General features: G+C 45.8%; 1 protein-coding gene across 1 annotated transcript in view; it reads right to left on the reverse strand.

Moving 5' to 3' along the window:
• The window catches only part of LOC135574947 (WASH complex subunit 5-like), an 86,962-nt gene that overhangs the window by 15,233 nt on the left and 52,472 nt on the right, over positions 1 to 19,257 (reverse strand). The window contains exons 16-23 of the mRNA XM_065027071.1: positions 11,598 to 12,143; positions 11,177 to 11,278; positions 9,142 to 9,321; positions 7,102 to 7,226; positions 6,492 to 6,654; positions 3,843 to 3,945; positions 1,448 to 1,527; positions 672 to 775 (exon numbers count right to left, since the gene is read on the reverse strand). Of these exons, the coding sequence (XP_064883143.1) occupies positions 672 to 775; positions 1,448 to 1,527; positions 3,843 to 3,945; positions 6,492 to 6,654; positions 7,102 to 7,226; positions 9,142 to 9,321; positions 11,177 to 11,278; positions 11,598 to 12,143 (1,403 nt within the window). The remainder of the gene's footprint in view (positions 1 to 671; positions 776 to 1,447; positions 1,528 to 3,842; positions 3,946 to 6,491; positions 6,655 to 7,101; positions 7,227 to 9,141; positions 9,322 to 11,176; positions 11,279 to 11,597; positions 12,144 to 19,257) is intronic.

Below are 19,257 nucleotides of genomic sequence, written 5' to 3' on the forward strand. Positions count from 1 at the left end.
TAAAATGACAGACACAAATTATTATAGCAACATTACTTTACCGGGTTCACACTCTTAGGCCCAATTTCTGGTAAAAGAGCTGATCCGATTGGTCAAAATACCAATTAGTGGTAAAAGAGCTAATCCGATTGGTCAAAATACCAATTAGTGGTAAAAGAGCTGATCCGATTGGTCAAAATACCAATTAGTAGAAACATTTATGTGAGAAAAAAAATATGTTATGACGTTTCCATGTCTACTGATGAGAAATTCCATGACAACGGCCATCCCTTTCATGACAAGCAACAATCACTCTTTCCATTTCAAATGAACAGTAACCTTTTACTTTTAAAGCCTGCAGGTACAGTGGGGAGAACAAGCATTTGATGTATGCAATAAAATGCAAATTAATTACTTTTTAAAAAATCATACAATGTGATTTTCTGGGATTTTTGTTTTACATTCCGTCTCTCACAGTTGAAGTGTATTATTACCTATGATAAAAATTACAGACCTCTACATGCTTAGTAAGTCGGGAAAACCTGCAAAATCGGCAGTGTATCAAATACTTGTTCTCCCCACTGTATATCATCCTATCATAATAAGCATGTACGAGCCTTCATAACGTCTCATAACGAGACTTATACATATGTCACGTCTCTCCATGCATCGTCCCAGATGGGGCCACTGACTTGTTGAGGTTCTCCAGAGCAGCAGCGAGGTGTTTGGAGTCAAACTTGCAGGAGTAGTTCAACTCGTTGGCGATCTGTTGCCTCAGGATCTGCATCTGACCAACCTGAGGAAAAACCAACCCGTGGTCACTTCCACACAGGGATTGAAACCCCCTCTGGTCTCCCCGGTTGGGGGAGGAGGGTATATAGACCTCGGAGAAACTTCTAGAAATTTCTTTGAGTCACTTTGATCTCCCTTTCTCCCTTTCTGTCTGTATATTAGCTGGGAATGTGTAGAAGACAGCTGAACTTGTAATAAATCTCGAGGTGTACAAGCTGAAGTCGGAAGTTTACAGACACTTAGGTTGGAGTCATTAAAACTCGTTTTTCAACCACTCCACAAATTTCTTGTTAAACAAACTATAGTTTTGGCAAATCGGTTAGGACATCTACTTTGTGCATGACACAAGTCATTTTTCCAACAATTGTTAGCAGACAGATTATTTCACTTATAATTCACTGTATCACAATTCCAGAAGGTCAGAAGTTTACATACATTTAGTTGACTGTGCCTTTAAACAGCTTGGAAAATGATGTCACGGCTTTAGAAGCTTCCGATAGGCTAATTGACATCATTTAAGTCAATTGGAGGTCTACCAGTGGGTTACCACGACAGCGGGCTCTGCACTGTGTCAGTCATCTAGAGACCGATCACTGAACGTAGAGGTTGTGTTGCTCAAACATTAAGTTGGTGTTGCTGAAACAGTTTACTGAAACAGTTTACTGAAACACAGTACCTTCATGATGGACTCCAAGTACGGACCCCAGATCTTCTGTGTTTTGGCGACAGCGTTGGCATAGCCTTTACTGGCATTTGCTGACAGAAAGAAGACAAAGAAATGCAACGGTGAGTGATGATGGCCTTGGACAGTCATATCCAGAGCATAATGTTCCCTGGTCATAATCTCTGGGTCCTGTTCAGCGGGAGGCTAATGTTCCCTGGTCATAATCTCCTGTTCATTGGGAGCCTAATGTTCCCTGGTCATAATCTCCTGTTCAGTGGGAGCCTAATGTTCCCTGGTCATCATCTCTGGGTCCTGTTCAGTGGGAGCCTAATGTTCCCTGGTTATCATCTCTGGGTCCTGTTCAGTGAGAGCCTAATGTTCCCTGGTCATAATCTCTGGGTCCTGTTCAGTGGGAGCCTAATGTTCCCTGGTCATCATCTCCTATTCAGCGGGAGCCTAATGTTCCCTGGTCATCATCTCCTGTTCACCGGGAGCCTAATGTTCCCTGGTCATCATCTCCTGTTCACTGGGAGCCTAATGTTCCCTGGTCATCATCTCTGGGTCCTGTTCAGTGGGAGCCTAATGTTCCCTGGTCATAATCTCCTGTTCAGCGGGAGCCTAATGTTCCCTGGTCATAATCTCCTGTTCAGTGGGAGCCTAATGTTCCCTGATCATAATCTCTGGCTCCTGTTCAGCAGGAGGCTAATGTTCCCTGGTCATCATCTCTGGGTCCTGTTCAGTGGGAGCCTAATGTTCCCTGGTCATAATCTCCTGTTCAGCAGGAGCCTAATGTTCCCTGGTCATAATCTCCTGTTCAGTGGGAGGCTAATATTCCCTGGTTATCATCTCTGGGTCCTGTTCAGCAGGAGGCTAATGTTCCCTGGTCATCATCTCCTGTTCAGTGGGAGCCTAATGTTCCCTGGTCATCATCTCTGGGTCCTGTTCAGCAGGAGGCTAATGTTCCCTGGTCATCATCTCCTGTTCAGCAGGAGCCTAATGTTCCCTGGTCATCATCTCTGGGTCCTGTTCAGCAGGAGCCTAATGTTCCCTGGTCATCATCTCTGGGTCCTGTTCAGCAGGAGCCTAATGTTCCCTGGTCATCATCTCTGGGTCCTGTTCAGCAGGAGCCTAATGTTCCCTGGTCATCATCTCCTGTTCAGCAGGAGCCTAATGTTCCCTGGTCATCATCTCCTGTTCAGCAGGAGCCTAATGTTCCCTGGTCATCATCTCTGGGTCCTGTTCAGCAGGAGCCTAATGTTCCCTGGTCATAATCTCCTGTTCAGCAGGAGCCTAATGTTCCCTGGTCATAATCTCCTGTTCAGTGGGAGCCTAATGTTCCCTGGTCATCATCTCTGGGTCCTGTTCAGCAGGAGCCTAATGTTCCCTGGTCATAATCTCCTGTTCAGCGGGAGCCTAATGTTCCCTGGTCATCATCTCTGGGTCCTGTTCAGCAGGAGCCTAATGTTCCCTGGTCATAATCTCCTGTTCAGAGGGAGCCTAATGTTCCCTGGTCATCATCTCTGGGTCCTGTTCAGTGGGAGCCTAATGTTCCCTGGTCATCATCTCTGGGTCCTGTTCAGCAGGAGCCTAATGTTCCCTGGTCATAATCTCCTGTTCAGTGGGAGCCTAATGTTCCCTGGTCATCATCTCTGGGTCCTGTTCAGTGGGAGCCTAATGTTCCCTGGTCATCATCTCTGGGTCCTGTTCAGCAGGAGCCTAATGTTCCCTGGTCATAATCTCCTGTTCAACAGGAGCCTAATGTTCCCTGGTCATAATCTCCTGTTCAGAGGGAGCCTAATGTTCCCTGGTCATAATCTCTGGGTCCTGTTCAGCAGGAGCCTAATGTTCCCTGGTCATAATCTCCTGTTCAGTGGGAGCCTAATGTTCCCTGGTCATAATCTCCTGTTCAGTGGGAGCCTAATGTTCCCTGGTCATAATGACTGAAACAGGGGAGGGAGCCTAATGTTCCCTGGTCATAATGACTGAAACAGGGGAGGGAGCCTAATGTTCCCTGGTCATAATGACTGAAACAGGGGAGGGAGCCTAATGTTCCCTGGTCATCATCTCTGGGTCCTGTTCAGTGGGAGCCTAATGTTCCCTGGTCATCATCTCCTGTTCAGTGGGAGCCTAATGTTCCCTGGTCATAATCTCTGGGTTCTGTTCAGTGGGAGCCTAATGTTCCCTGGTCATACTCTCTGGGTCCTGTTCAGTGGGAGCCTAATGTTCCCTGGTCATCATCTCTGGGTCCTGTTCAGTGGGAGCCTAATGTTCCCTGGTCATAATCTCTGGGTCCTGTTCAGTGGGAGCCTAATGTTCCCTGGTCATAATGACTGGAACAATGTTTTCCATTGTATAACCTAATGAACACAACCCTGGTAAGAATCCTTCCTGAGCTGTTGATACCTACCCACAATACCTTTGACGGGATTGACAGCGCTCAGCATGGCTTTAAAGACATCCACCATAGCCTTGTCTCTCAGGATGGTCTTCTGAAACACCGACAGGAAGTTCTAATGGAACCAAAAAAAAAACCCTGTCGTGTTACGGAACCTTGAAGGGGAAGCAACTAACGAACTGCACCACTTGAACAAGCCCTTCGTACATCAGCTGATGTCTCAAAGTGCTGCACAGAAACCCAGCCTAAAACCCCAAACAGCAAGCAATGCAGGTGTAGAAGCACGGTGCCTGGGAAAAACTCCCTAGAAAGGCCAGAACCTAGGAAGAAACCTAGAGAGGAACCAGGCTATGAGGGGTGGCCAGTCCTCTTCTGGCTGTACCGGGTAGAGAGGAACCAGGCTATGAGGGGTGGCCAGTCCTCTTCTGGCTGTACCAGGTAGAGAGGAACCAGGCTATGAGGGGTGGCCAGTCCTCTTCTGGCTGTACCAGGTAGAGAGGAACCAGGCTATGAGGGGTGGCCAGTCCTCTTCTGGCTGTACCAGGTAGAGAGGAACCAGGCTATGAGGGGTGGCCAGTCCTCTTCTGGCTGTACCAGGTAGAGAGGAACCAGGCTATGAGGGGTGGCCAGTCCTCTTCTGGCTGTACCAGGTAGAGAGGAACCAGGCTATGAGGGGTGGGCCAGTCCTCTTCTGGCTGTACCAGGTAGAGAGGAACCAGGCTATGAGGGGTGGCCAGTCCTCTTCTGGCTGTACCAGGTAGAGAGGAACCAGGCTATGAGGGGTGGCCAGTCCTCTTCTGGCTGTACCAGGTAGAGAGGAACCAGGCTAAAACAGGTGAGCCGAGTCACACTGCAATATGTGCTTGTTGAATGATAAGGAGCGGCGTTGTCTCGAACAGAAAAGTGAAGCTAAGGGCCTCCCGGGCGGCGCAGTGGTTAAGGGCGCTGTACTGCAGCGCCAGCTGTGCCACCAGAGACTCTGGGTTCGCGCAAAGGCTCTGTCGTAACCGGCTGCGACCGGGAGGCCCGTGGGGCGACGCACAATTGGCCTAGCGTCACCCGGGTTAGGGAGGGGTTGGCCGGTAGGGAAATCCTTGTCTCATCGCGCACCAGCGACTCCTGTGGCGGGCCGGGCGCAGTGCACGCTAACCAAGGTTGCCAGGTGCACGGTGTTTCCTCCGACACATTGGTGCGGCTGGCTTCCGGGGTAGGATGCGCGCTGTGTTAAGAAGCAGTGCGGCTTGGTTGGGTTGTGTATCGAAGGACGCATGACTTTCAACCTTCGTCTCTCCCGAGCCCGTGTGTACGGGAGTTGTAGCGATGAGACAAGATAGTAGCTACTACAAACAATTGGATACCACGAAATTGGGGTGAAAAAAGAAATATATATTTTTTAAATGAAGCTACGAATAACAGCATCTGTATTAAAATATAACAGCACACTGATATTGACCTCAATGTCGTGATTGTCAAAATGGGACAACCTGGTTAAATTAAAAGGTTAACCTGGTTAAATTAAAAGGTTAACCTGGTTAAATTAAAAGGTTAACCTGGTTAAATTAAAAGGTTAACCTGGTTAAATTAAAAGGTTAAATTAAAAGGTTAAATTAAAAGGTTAAATTAAAAGGTTAAATTAAAAAGGTTAACCTGGTTAAATTAAAAGGTTAAATTAAAAGGTTAAATTAAAAGGTTAAATTAAAAGGTTAAATTAAAAAGGTTAACCTGGTTAAATTAAAAGGTTAAATTAAAAGGTTAACCTGGTTAAATTAAAAAGTTAACCTGGTTAAATTAAAAGGTTAAATTAAAAGGTTAAATTAAAAGGTTAAATTAAAAAGGTTAAATTAAAAGGTTAACCTGGTTAAATTAAAAGGTTAACCTGGTTAAACTAAAAGGTTAAATTAAAAGGTTAAATTAAAAAGGTTAACCTGGTTAAATTAAAAGGTTAAATTAAAAGGTTAAATTAAAAAGGTTAACCTGGTTAAATTAAAAGGTTAAATTAAAAAGGTTCAATTAAAAAGGTTAACCTGGTTAAATTAAAAGGTTAAATGAAAAAGGTTCAATTAAAAAGGTTAACCTGGTTAAATTAAAAAGGTTAACCTGGTTAAATTAAAAGGTTAACCTGGTTAAATTAAAAGGTTAACCTGGTTAAATTAAAAGGTTAAATTAAAAAGGTTAAATTAAAAGGTTAATTTAAAAGGTTAACCTGGTTAAATTAAAAGGTTAAATGAAAAAGGTTCAATTAAAAAGGTTAACCTGGTTAAATTAAAAAGGTTAACCTGGTTAAATTAAAAGGTTAACCTGGTTAAATTAAAAGGTTAACCTGGTTAAATTAAAAGGTTAAATTAAAAAGGTTAAATTAAAAGGTTAACCTGGTTAGATTAAAAGGTTAAATGAAAAAGGTTAACCTGGTTAAATTAAAAGGTTAAATTAAAAGGTTAACCTGGTTAAATTAAAAAGTTAACCTGGTTAAATTAAAAGGTTAACCTGGTTAAATTAAAAGGTTAAATTAAAAAGGTTAAATTAAAAGGTTAATTTAAAAGGTTAACCTGGTTAAATTAAAAGGTTAACCTGGTTAAATTAAAAGGTTAAATGAAAAGGCATCCTAACAGAGTAGTGTTGATCGGCTGGCAGGCTGGGTTTCACAACATAATATCACGTGACCTGCAGTTCCTTGACCATCATGAAGCAGAGCAGCCTGTCCAGCCCGTTGAGGCCGAAGGTCCCCAGGGTGTCCTGTATCTCAGAGAACAGACGGTTGTTGGTCACCTCCTGGTGGGTCTTCAGGTCGTACCAGGTGTTCAACTGGTCCATGTAACACGTCGCCCTGGGAAACACAGGTAACAGGTGAAGGCTTTGCATGAAGACATATTAAAAGCACTGAGAAGAGAGTATTACCCCCCAAAAAAAAAAAAAAAAATCTACCATGTTTACACCATGTTATTAAAGAACACCAACGCTACCTTCCATAATTAAATCTTCAAATAGACACCCTTTGTCTTGATGACTGTTGGAAAAGCATTCCAGGTGAAACTGGTTGAGAGAACACCAAGAGTGTACAAAGCTGTCATCAAGGCAAAGGGTGGCTATTACATTTTTTCTCAGGTTACTATATGTGTTATTTCATAGTGTTGACGTCTTCACTATTATTCTACAATGTAGAAAATAGTTTTTTTTTTAAATAAAGAAATACCCTTGAATGAGTAGGTAGTGTAGCTACAAGCTAACAGACTGACGCCACCAAGGTGACATGGAGAGAGAGAGAGATACCTACTTGGGGTCTGTGATGCGGAGGATCTCTCTACAGAGTCGTCCGATGAAGGTGGCCGACTCATCGACCGCGGGGAACTTGGGTATGGGGATATGGGTCGACTGGTAGACACTCTGCCAATCCTGGATCTAAGAAACACAAAAAGCGAACATTAGCCGTTTAAATAGTACGTATATTATTGAAACCAGGTCTCTCCCAACCCTGTCTCTGGAGAGCTACTCTCCTGTAGGCTTTCAATCCAACCACCAGATGTAACTAACCTGATTCAACCAGCTAATATATACTGTATATAGCCCCTCTACCGTACATAGCCCCTCTACCGTACATAGCCCCTCTACCGTACATAGCCCCTCTACCGTACATAGCCTCACTACCGTATATAGCCCCTCTACCGTACATAGCCTCACTACCGTACATAGCCCCTCTACCGTACATAGCCCCTCTACCGTACATAGCCCCTCTACCGTACATAGCCCCTCTACCGTACATAGCCTCACTACCGTATATAGCCCCTCTACCGTATATAGCCCCTCTACCGTATATAGCCTCTCTACCGTATATAGCCCCTCTACCGTACATAGCCTCACTACCGTATATAGCCCCTCTACCGTACATAGCCTCACTACCGTATATAGCCTCTTACTTATTTTCCACCATAATTTGCAAATAAATTCATAAAAAAATCCTACAATGTGATTTTCTGGATTTTTTCTTCTAATTTTGTCTGTCATATTTTGATCAGGCCTCTCTAATCTTTTTAAGTGGGAGAACTTGCACACTACTAAATACTTTTTGCCCCACTGTATTTAAAAAAAGGAATCAACCAGACCCAGTGAGAAAGAGGTCATGTGACCAGACCCAGTGAGAAAGAGGTCATGTGACCAGACCCAGTGAGAAAGAGGTAATGTGACCAGACCCAGTGAGAAAGAGGTCATGTGACTATATATAGAAAGGGGATACAAGGAATCAACCAGACCCACTGAGAAGAGGTCATGTGAAGACCCAGTGGGAGGTCATGTGACTATATAGAAAGGGGATACAAGGAATCACCAGACCCAGTGAGAAAGAGGTCATGTGACCAGACCCACTGAGAAAGAGGTCATGTGACCAGACCCACTAAAAGGAGTCATGTGACTATATTTCAAAAAAGCCCCAGACCCAGTGAAAGAGGTCATTTATAAAAAAGGATACAAGGAATCAACCAGACCCAGTGAGAAAGAGGTCATGTGACCAGACCCAGTGAGAAAGAGGTCATGTGACCAGACCCAGTGAGAAAGAGGTCATGTGACCAGACCCAGTGAGAAAGAGGTCATGTGACCAGACCCAGTGAGAAAGAGGTCATGTGACTATATATAGAAAGGGGATACAAGGAATCAACCAGACCCACTGAGAAAGAGGTCATGTGACCAGACCCAGTGAGAAAGAGGTCATGTGACCATATATAGAAAGGGGATACAAGGAATCAACCAGACCCAGTGAGAAAGAGGTCATGTGACCAGACCCACTGAGAAAGAGGTCATGTGACCAGACCCACTGAGAAAGAGGTCATGTGACTATATTTCAAAAAAGAATACAAGGAATCAACCAGACCCAGTGAGAAAGAGGTCATGTGACTATATATACAAGAAAGACCCAGGAGAAAGAGGTCATGTGACCAGACCCAGTGAAAAGAGGTCATGTGACCAGACCCAGTGAGAAGGTCATGTGACCAGAGGTCATGTGACCAGACCCAGTGAGAAAGAGGTCATGTGACCAGACCCAGTGAGAAAGAGGTCATGTGACCAGACCCAGTGAGAAAGAGGTCATGTGACCAGACCCAGTGAGAAAGAGGTCATGTGACTATATATAGAAAGGGGATACAAGGAATCAACCAGACCCAGTGAGAAGAGGTCATGTGAGAAAGAGGTCCAGACCCAGTGAGAAAGAGGTCATGTGACCATATATAGAAAGGGGAGATACAAGGAATCAACCAGACCCACTGAGAGAGGTCATGTGACCAGACCCAGTGAGAAAGAGGTCATGTGACCATATAAAAGGTCAAACCTTGGTGCGCAGGAAGCTGTTACACTCCTGCTCCACGTTGTAGTTGGTGATCCGAGAGACCTCCTCCTGCCAGATCTTCAGACCGTAGATGGAGACGTAATCCTGGATGTACTCAAAGGACCGGTAGAATCCGTCCATGGTGGCCGCCATCTCCTTCAGCTTCGGCATCAACTCACTGGTCTGTACCAGGTGATGAGAAATGACATTAATATCCTGTAACACTCCTTCAGCATCAACTCACTGGTCTTTACCAGGTGATGAGAAATGACATTAATATCCTGTAACACTCCTTCAGCATCAACTCACTGGTCTGTACCAGGTGATGAGAAATGACATTTACCAGGGGTTAATATCCTGTAACACTCCTTCAGCATCAACTCACTGGTCTGTACCAGGTGATGAGAAATGACATTTACCAGGATTTAATATCCTGTAACACTCCTTCAGCATCAACTCACTGGTCTGTACCAGGTGATGAGAAATGACATTTACCAGGATTTAATATTCTGTAACACTTCATTTTAAAATATATATATTTTTTTTTAAGTGTAGCAGACAACTTTTGTTTTGTATTCTGTCATGAATAAAACCTGAACAAACTGATACTTCAGACAGTGAAAGTTTTGAAAGTGACGGTTAACCTTGTGCTGAATGGTACTGTGGGTTTAATTTTAAAATGTAACCTTTATTTAACTAGGCGAGTCAGTTAAGAACACATTCTTATTTTCAATTAACAGTCTACCTCTGACCAAACGCTGGGCCAATTGTGCGCCACCTTATGGGACTCCCAATCCCGGCCGGATGTGATACAGCCCGGAATCGAACCAGGGACTATAGTGACGCCTCTTGCACTGAGGTGCAGTGCCTTAGACCGCTGCGCCACTCGACAGCCCCTCGGAACGGTTGATATTGTGCTGTGTTATGGTCAGATATATCTCACCTTAGCCTTGGTGTTAAAGATAAGTCCTTTGTGTAGAGCGTAGGCTACTATCTCACCAATTTGTAAGTCGCTCTGGATAAGAGCGTCTGCTAAATGACTTAAATGTAAATGTAAATAAGTCCTTTGTGTAGAGCGTAGGCTACTTTCTCACCTTAGCCTTGGGGTTAAAGATAAGTCCTTTGTGTAGAGCGTAGGCTACTATCTCACCTTAGCCTTGGGGTTAAAGATAAGTCCTTTGTGTAGGCGTAGGCTACTATCTCACCTTAGCCTTGGGGTTAAAGATAAGTCCTTTGTGTAGAGCGTAGGCTGCTATCTCACCTTAGCCTTGGGGTTAAAGATAAGTCCTTTGTGTAGAGCGTAGGCTACTATCTCACCTTAGCCTTGGGGTTAAAGATAAGTCCTTTGTGTAGAGCGTAGGCTACTATCTCACCTTAGCCTTGGGGTTAAAGATAAGTCCTTTGTGTAGAGCGTAGGCTACTATCTCACCTTAGCCTTGGGGTTAAAGATAAGTCCTTTGTGTAGAGCGTAGGATACTTTCTCACCTTAGCCTTTGGGTTAAAGATAAGTCCTTTGTGTAGAGCGTAGGCTACTATCTCACCTTAGCCTTGGGGTTAAAGATAAGTCCTTTGTGTGTGAGGCGTGAGCTACTACTCAGCCTTTGTTAAAGATAAGTCCTTTGTGTAGAGCGTAGGCTACTATCTCACCTTAGCCTTGGGGTTAAAGATAAGTCCTTTGTGTAGAGCGTAGGCTACTATCTCACCTTAGCCTTGGGGTTAAAGATAAGTCCTTTGTGTAGAGCGTAGGCTACTATCTCACCTTAGCCTTGGGGTTAAAGATAAGTCCTTTGTGTAGAGCGTAGGCTACTATCTCACCTTAGCCTTGGGGTTAAAGATAAGTCCTTTGTGTAGAGCGTAGGCTACTATCTCACCTTAGCCTTGGGGTTAAGATAAGTCCTTTGTGTAGAGCGTAGGCTACTATCTCACCTTAGCCTTGGGGTTAAAGATAAGTCCTTTGTGTAGAGCGTAGGCTACTATCTCACCTTAGCCTTGGGGTTAAAGATAAGTCCTTTGTGTAGAGCGTAGGCTACTATCTCACCTTAGCCTTGGGGTTAAAGATAAGTCCTTTGTGTAGAGCGTAGGCTACTCTTCTCACCAACTCCTTCCTGATACCATCTTCCAGGAGCTGCTTGGGATCCACCTGAAGAGACGCCATTTAAATAAGGTAAGACTAATGCATTTAGACACATTTTCTCAAATATAAACATATATTTTTATTTTATTTAACTAGGCAAGTCAGTTAAGAACAAATTCTTATTTTACAATGACGGCCTACCGGGGAACAGTGGGTTAACTGACTTGTTCAGGGGCAGAATGACAGATTTTTTTACCTTGTCAGCTCGGGTATTCGATCTACCAACCTTTCGATTACTAGCCCAACGCTCTAACCACTAGGCTACCTGCCGTCAATATATCTAAAAACAACAGTTGCAAAAAACAGTTTTAATTTAAAAACGGACCTTGATGATTCCAACCAGCGTCGTCTTCATCATCAGAATCCCTTCAGTAAAGATGGAGATGGCGTGGGTGAGTTTGGCAACCTGTGAGAACATCAGGAACAAAATAACAAGTCCAGGATGTTCAGCTGTAGAAAACCCACTAACCCTCGCAGAACGCTGCTGCCCCTCGCAGAACGCTGCTGCCCCTCGCAGAACGCTGCTGCCCCTCGCAGAACGCTGCTGCCCCTCGCAGAACGCTGCTGCCCCTCGCAGAACGCTGCCTCTCGCAGAACGCTGCCCCTCGCAGAACGCTGCCCCTCGCAGAACGCTGCCCTCGAACGCTGCCCCTCGCAGAACGCTGCCCCTCGCAGAACGCTGCCCCTCGCAGAACGCTGAACGCTGCCCCTCGCAGAACGCTGAACGCTGCCCCTCGCAGAACGCTGAACGCTGCCCCTCGCAGAACGCTGAACGCTGCCCCTCGCAGAACGCTGAACGCTGCCTCTCGCAGAACGCTGAACGCTGCCTCTCGCAGAACGCTGAACGCTGCCTCTCGCAGAACGCTGCTGCCTCTCACAGAACGCTGCTGCCTCTCACAGAACGCTGCTGCCTCTCACAGAACGCTGCTGCCTCTCACAGAACGCTGCTGCCTCTCACAGAACGCTGCTGCCTCTCACAGAACGCTGCTGCCTCTCACAGAACGCTGCTGCCTCTCACAGAACGCTGCTGCCTCTCACAGAACGCTGCTGCCTCTCACAGAACGCTGCTGCCTCTCACAGAACACTGTTCCTTTGAGCAAGAGAGGAACGGTTTGGGGAGACTCAGTGAGCATCTGCTCCCTCTGCTCAGTTAGGGGCCAGGAACCTAGTCAGGGAAACTCTGGCTCCTAGTTACAGTCACTACTATCGGTCCTAGTTATAGTCACTACTATAGGTCCTAGTTATAGTCACTACTATAGGTCCAAGTTATACTATAGGTCCTAGTTATACTATAGGTCCTAGTTATAGTCACTACTATAGGTCCTAGATATAGTCACTACTATAGGTCCTAGTTATAGTCACTACTATAGGTCCTAGTTATAGTCACTACTATAGGTCCTAGTTATAGTCACTACTATAGGTCCTAGTTATAGTCACTACTATAGGTCCTAGTTATAGTCACTACTAGGTCCTAGTTATAGTCACTACTATAGGTCCTAGTTATAGTCACTACTATAGGTCCTAGTTATAGTCACTACTATAGGTCCTAGTTATAGTCACTACTATAGGTCCTAGTTATAGTCACTACTATAGGTCCTAGTTATAGTCACTACTATAGGTCCTAGTTATAGTCACTACTATAGGTCCTAGTTATAGTCACTACTATAGGTCCTAGTTATAGTCACTACTATAGGTCCTAGTTATAGTCACTACTATAGGTCCAAGTTATAGTCACTACTATAGGTCCTAGTTATAGTCACTACTATAGGTCCTAGTTATAGTCACTACTATAGGTCCTAGTTATAGTCACTACTATAGGTCCTAGTTATAGTCACTACTATAGGTCCTAGTTATAGTCACTACTATAGGTCCTAGTTATAGTCACTACTATAGGTCCTAGTTATAGTCACTACTATAGGTCCTAGTTATAGTCACTACTATAGGTCCTAGTTATAGTCACTACTATAGGTCCTAGTTATAGTCACTACTATAGGTCTAGTTATAGTCACTACTATAGGTCCTAGTTATAGTCACTACTATAGGTCCTAGTCACTACTATGAGTCACTACTATAGGTCCTAGTTATAGTCACTACTATAGGTCCAAGTTATAGTCACTACTATAGGTCCTAGTTATAGTCACTACTATAGGTCCTAGTTATAGTCACTACTATAGGTCCTAGTTATAGTCACTACTATAGGTCCTAGTTATAGTCACTACTATAGGTCCTAGTTATAGTCACTACTATAGGTCCTATTATAGTCACTACTATAGGACACTAACAGTCATGTGTGCATACATTTTTCTATAGGTCCCAGTTATCGACTACCCAGGTCCTTTGCCATACTATAGGTCCTAGTTATAAGACCACTATAGGTCCTAGTTATACCTCACTGACTATAGGCCCCCAGCTATAGTCCTACTTGTCCTTGTTAGTCTGGTGGGAACCTCCATGATGGCATGGGTCTGCAAGATGATCTTAACCAAGGAGGTCATGCCTCCGGGATGATCTGTAACACCTAGTGGAAGTAGAGGAGACAAGGTCCTAGTGGAGTCACTAGTAGAGAGGAAACAACATGCTCTCCGGGATGATCTGTAACACCTAGTGGATAGTCAGAGGAGACAACACCTAGTGGATAGTCAGGAGACATAGGTCCTAGTTATAGTAGAGGAGACAACACCTAGTGGAGAGTAGGAGACAACATGCTCTCCGGGAGGATCTGTAACACCTAGTGGTCCTAGTAGAGGAGACAACACCTAGTGGAGAGTAGAGGAGACAACATGCTCTCCGGGGATGATCTGTAACACCTAGTGGAAGTATAGTCAACACCTAGTGGAGAGTAGAGGAGACAACATGCTCTCCTACTATGATCCCGTAACACCTAGTGGAATAGAGAAGCACCTACTGGAGAGTCCTAGACAACATGCTCTCCGGGATGATCTGTAACACCTAGTGAGAGTAGAGGTCCAACACCCTATAGTGGAGAGTAGAGGAGACAACATGCTCTCCGATAGGATGATCTGTAACACCTAGTGGAGAGTAGAGGAGACAACACCTAGTGGAGAGTAGAGACAACATAGCTCTCTAGTCACTACCTAGTGGAGAGTAGAGAGACAACATGCTCTCCGGGATGATCTGTAACACCTAGTGAGAGGGAGACAACATGCTCTCGGGATGATCTGTAACACCTAGTGGAGAGTTAGGGAGACAACATGCTCTCCGGGATGATCTGTAACACCTAGTGGAAGTAGAGGAGACAACACCTAGTGGAAGTAGAGGAGACAACATGCTCTCCGGGATGATCTGTAACACCTAGTGGATAGGTCAACACCTAGTGGAGAGTAGAGGAGACAACATGCTCTCCGGGATGATCTGTAACACCTAGTGGAGAGTAGAGGAGACAACACCTAGTGGAGAGTAGAGGAGACAACATGCTCTCCGGGATGATCTGTAACACCTAGTGATAGAGTCCTAGTCTCGGGATGATCTGTAACACCTAGTGGAAGTTAGAGTCACAACATGCTCTCGGGATGATCTAGTAACACCTAGTGGATAGAAAGAGACAACATGCTCTCGGGATGATCTGTAACACCTAGTGGAGAGTAGAGGAGAGAACACCTAGAGTGAGGAGACAACATGCTCTCGGGATGATCGGGATGATCTGCTAACACCTAGTGGAGAGTAGAGAGACAACACCTAGTGGAGAGTAGAAGACAACATGCTCTCGGGGATGATCTGTAACACCTAGTGGAGGTAGAGGAGACAACACCTAGTGGAGAGTAGAGAGACAACACCTAGTGGAGAGTAGAGGAGACAACACCTAGTGGAGAGTAGATCAACCCTAGTGGAGAGTAGGAGACAACATGCTCTCCGGGATGATCTGTAACACCTAGTGGAGAGTAGAGGAGACAACACCTAGTGGAGAGTAGAGGAGACAACATGCTCTCCGGGATGATCTGTAACACCTAGTGGAGAGTAGAGGAGACAACATGCTCTCCGGGATGATCTGTAACACCTAGTGGAGAGTAGAGGAGACAACATGCTCTCCGGGATGATCTGTAACACCTAGTGGAGAGTAGAGGAGACAACATGCTCTCCGGGATGATCTGTAACACCTAGTGGAGAGTAGAGGAGACAACATGCTCTCCGGGATGATCTGTAACACCTAGTGGAGAGTAGAGGAGACAACACCTAGTGGAGAGTAGAGGAGAGTCAACATGCTCTCCGGGATGATCTGTAACACCTAGTGGAGAGTAGAGGAGACAACATGCTCTCCGGGATGATCTGTAACACCTAGTGGAGAGTAGAGGAGACAACACCTAGTGGAGAGTAGAGGAGACAACATGCTCTCCGGGATGATCTGTAACACCTAGTGGAGAGTAGAGGAGACAACACCTAGTGGAGAGTAGAGGAGACAACACCTAGTGGAGAGTAGAGGAGACAACACCTAGTGGAGAGTAGAGGAGACAACATGCTCTCCGGGATGATCTGTAACACCTAGTGGAGAGTAGAGGAGACAACACCTAGTGGAGAGTAGAGGAGACAACATGCTCTCCGGGATGATCTGTAACACCTAGTGGAGAGTAGAGGAGACAACACCTAGTGGAGAGTAGAGGAGACAACACCTAGTGGAGAGTAGAGGAGACAACACCTAGTGGAGAGTAGAGGAGACAACACCTAGTGGAGAGTAGAGGAGACAACACCTAGTGGAGAGTAGAGGAGACAACACCTAGTGGAGAGTAGAGAGACAACACCTAGTGGAGAGTAGAGACAACATGCTCTCCGGGATGATCTGTAACACCTAGTGGAGAGTAGAGGAGACAACATGCTCTGGAAGATGATCTGTAACACCTAGTGGAGTAGAGGAGACAACATGCTCTCCGGGATGATCTGTAACACCTAGTGGAGAGTAGAGGAGACAACACCTAGTGGGAACACTGTAGAGGAGACAACACCTAGTGGAGAGTAGAGGAGACAACACCTAGTGGAGAGTAGAGGAGACAACACCTAGTGGAGAGTAGAGGAGACAACACCTAGTGGAGAGTAGAGGAGACAACATGCTCTCCGGGATGATCTGTAACACCTAGTGGAGAGTAGAGGAGAGAACACCTAGTGGAGAGTAGAGGAGACAACACCTAGTGGAGAGTAGAGGAGACAACACCTAGTGGAGAGTAGAGGAGACAACACCCTAGTGGAGAGTGAGGAGACAACACCTGAGTGAGGAAACAACACCTAGTGGAGAGAGAGACAACACCTAGTGGAGAGTAGAGGAGACAACACCTAGTGGAGAGTAGAGGAGACAACACCTAGTGGAGAGTAGAGGAGACAACACCTAGTGGGATGATCTGACAACACCTAGTGGAGAGTAGAGGAGACAACACCTAGTGGAGAGTAGAGGAGACAACACCTAGTGGAGAGTAGAGGAGACAACACCTAGTGGAGAGTAGAGGAGACAACACCTAGTGGAGAGTAGAGGAGACAACACCTAGTGGAGAGTAGAGGAGACAACACCTAGTGGAGAGAGGAGACAACACCTAGAGTAGAGACAACACCTAGTGGAGAGTAGAGGAGACAACACCTAGTGGAGAGTAGAGGAAACAACACCTAGTGGAGTAGATCTGTAACACCTAGTGGAGAGTAGAGGAGACAACATGCTCTCCGGGATGATCTGAGACCTAGTGGAGAGTAGACAACACCTAGTGGAGAGTAGAGAGACAACACCTAGTGGAGAGTAGAGGAGACAACACCTAGTGGAGAGAGGAGACAACACCTAGTGGAGAGTAAAAACAACATGCTCTCCGGGATGATCTGTAACACCTAGTGGAGAGTAGAGGAGACAACACCTAGTGGAGAGTAGAGGAGACAACACCTAGTGGAGAGTAGAGGAGACAACACCTAGTGCAGAGTAGAGGAGACAACACCTAGTGGAGAGTAGAGGAGACAACACCTAGTGGAGAGTAGAGGAGACAACACCTAGTGGAGAGTAGAGGAGACAACATGATCTGTAACACCTAGTGGAGAGTAGAGGAGACAACACCTAGTGGAGAGTAGAGGAGACAACACCTAGTGGAGAGTAGAGAGACAACACCTAGTGGAGAGTAGAGGGAGACAACATGATCTGTAACACCTAGTGGAGAGTAGAGGAGACAACACCTAGTGGAGAGTAGAGAGACAACACCTAGTGGAGGTAGAGGAGACAACACCTAGTGGAGAGTAGAGAGACAACACCTAGTGGAGAGTAGAGGAGACAACACCTAGTGGAGAGTAGAGGAGACAACACCTAGTGGAGAGTAGAGGAGACAACACCTAGTGGAGAGTAGAGGAGACAACACCTAGTGGAGAGTATAGGAGACAACACCTAGTGGAGAGTAGAGGAGACAACATGCTCTCCGGGATGATCTGTAACACCTAGTGGAGAGTAGAGGAGACAACACCTAGTGGAGAGTAGAGGAGACAACACCTAGTGGAGAGTAGAGGAGACAACACCTAGTGGAGAGTAGAGGAGACAACACCTAGTGGAGAGTAGAGGAGACAACACCTGAGTGGAGAGTAGAGGAGACAACACCTAGTGGAGAGTAGAGGAGACAACATGCTCTCCGGGATGATCTGTAACACCTAGTGGAGAGTAGAGGAGACAACACCTAGTGGAGAGTATAGGAGACAACACCTAGTGGAGAGTAGAGGAGACAACACCTAGTGGAGAGTATAGGAGACAACACCTAGTGGAGAGTAGAGGAGACAACACCTAGTGGAGAGTATAGGAGACAACACCTAGTGGAGAGTATAGGAGACAACACCTAGTGGAGAGTAGAGGAGACAACACCTAGTGGAGAGTAGAGGAGACAACACCTAGGGAGAGTGAGGAGACAACATGCTCTCCGGATGATCTGTAACACCTAGTGGAGAGTAGAGGAGAACACCTAGTGGAGAGTAGAGGAAAACACCTAGTGGAGAGTAGAGGAGACAACACCTAGTGGAGAGTAGAGGAGACAACACCTAGTGGAGAGTAGAGGAGACAACACCTAGTGGAGAGTAGAGGAGACAACACCTAGTGGAGAGTAGAGGAGACAACACCTAGTGGAGAGTAGAGGAGACAACACCTAGTGGAGAGTAGAGGAGACAACACCTAGTGGAGAGTAGAGAGACAACACCTAGTGGAGAGTAGAGAAAACACCTAGTGGAGAGTAGAGGAGACAACACCTAGTGGAGAGTAGAGGAGACAACACCTAGTGGAGAGTAGAGGAGACAACACCTAGTGGAGAGTAGAGGAGACAACACCTAGTGGAGAGTAGAGGAGACAACACCTAGTGGAGAGTAGAGGAGACAACACCTAGTGGAGAGTAGAGGAGACAACACCTAGTGGAGAGTAGAGAGACAACACCTAGTGGAGAGTAGAGGAGACAACACCTAGTGGAGAGTAGAGGAGACAACACCTAGTGGAGAGTAGAGGAGACAACACCTAGTGGAGAGTAGAGGAGACAACACCTAGTGGAGAGTAGAGGAGACAACACCTAGTGGAGAGTAGAGGAGACAACACCTAGTGGAGAGTAGAGGAAACAACACCTAGTGGAGAGTAGAGGAAACAACACCTAGTGGAGAGTAGAGGAGACAACACCTAGTGGAGAGTAGAGGAGACAACACCTAGTGGAGAGTAGAGGAGACAACACCTAGTGGAGAGTAGAGGAGACAACACCTAGTGGAGAGTAGAGGAAACAACACCTAGTGGAGAGTAGAGGAGACAACATGCTCTCAGGGAGGATCTGTAACACCTAGTGGAGAGTAGAGGAGACAACACCTAGTGGAGAGTAGAGGAGACAACATGCTCTCAGGGATGATCTGTAACACCTAGTGGAGAGTAGAGGAAACAACACCTAGTGGAGAGTAGAGGAGACAACACCTAGTGGAGAGTAGAGGAGACAACACCTAGTGGAGAGTAGAGGAGACAACACCTAGTGGAGAGTAGAGGAGACAACACCTAGTGGAGA

Source organism: Oncorhynchus nerka, linkage group LG14 (genome assembly GCF_034236695.1).
Source record: "Oncorhynchus nerka isolate Pitt River linkage group LG14, Oner_Uvic_2.0, whole genome shotgun sequence".
NCBI lineage: Eukaryota > Metazoa > Chordata > Actinopteri > Salmoniformes > Salmonidae > Oncorhynchus > Oncorhynchus nerka.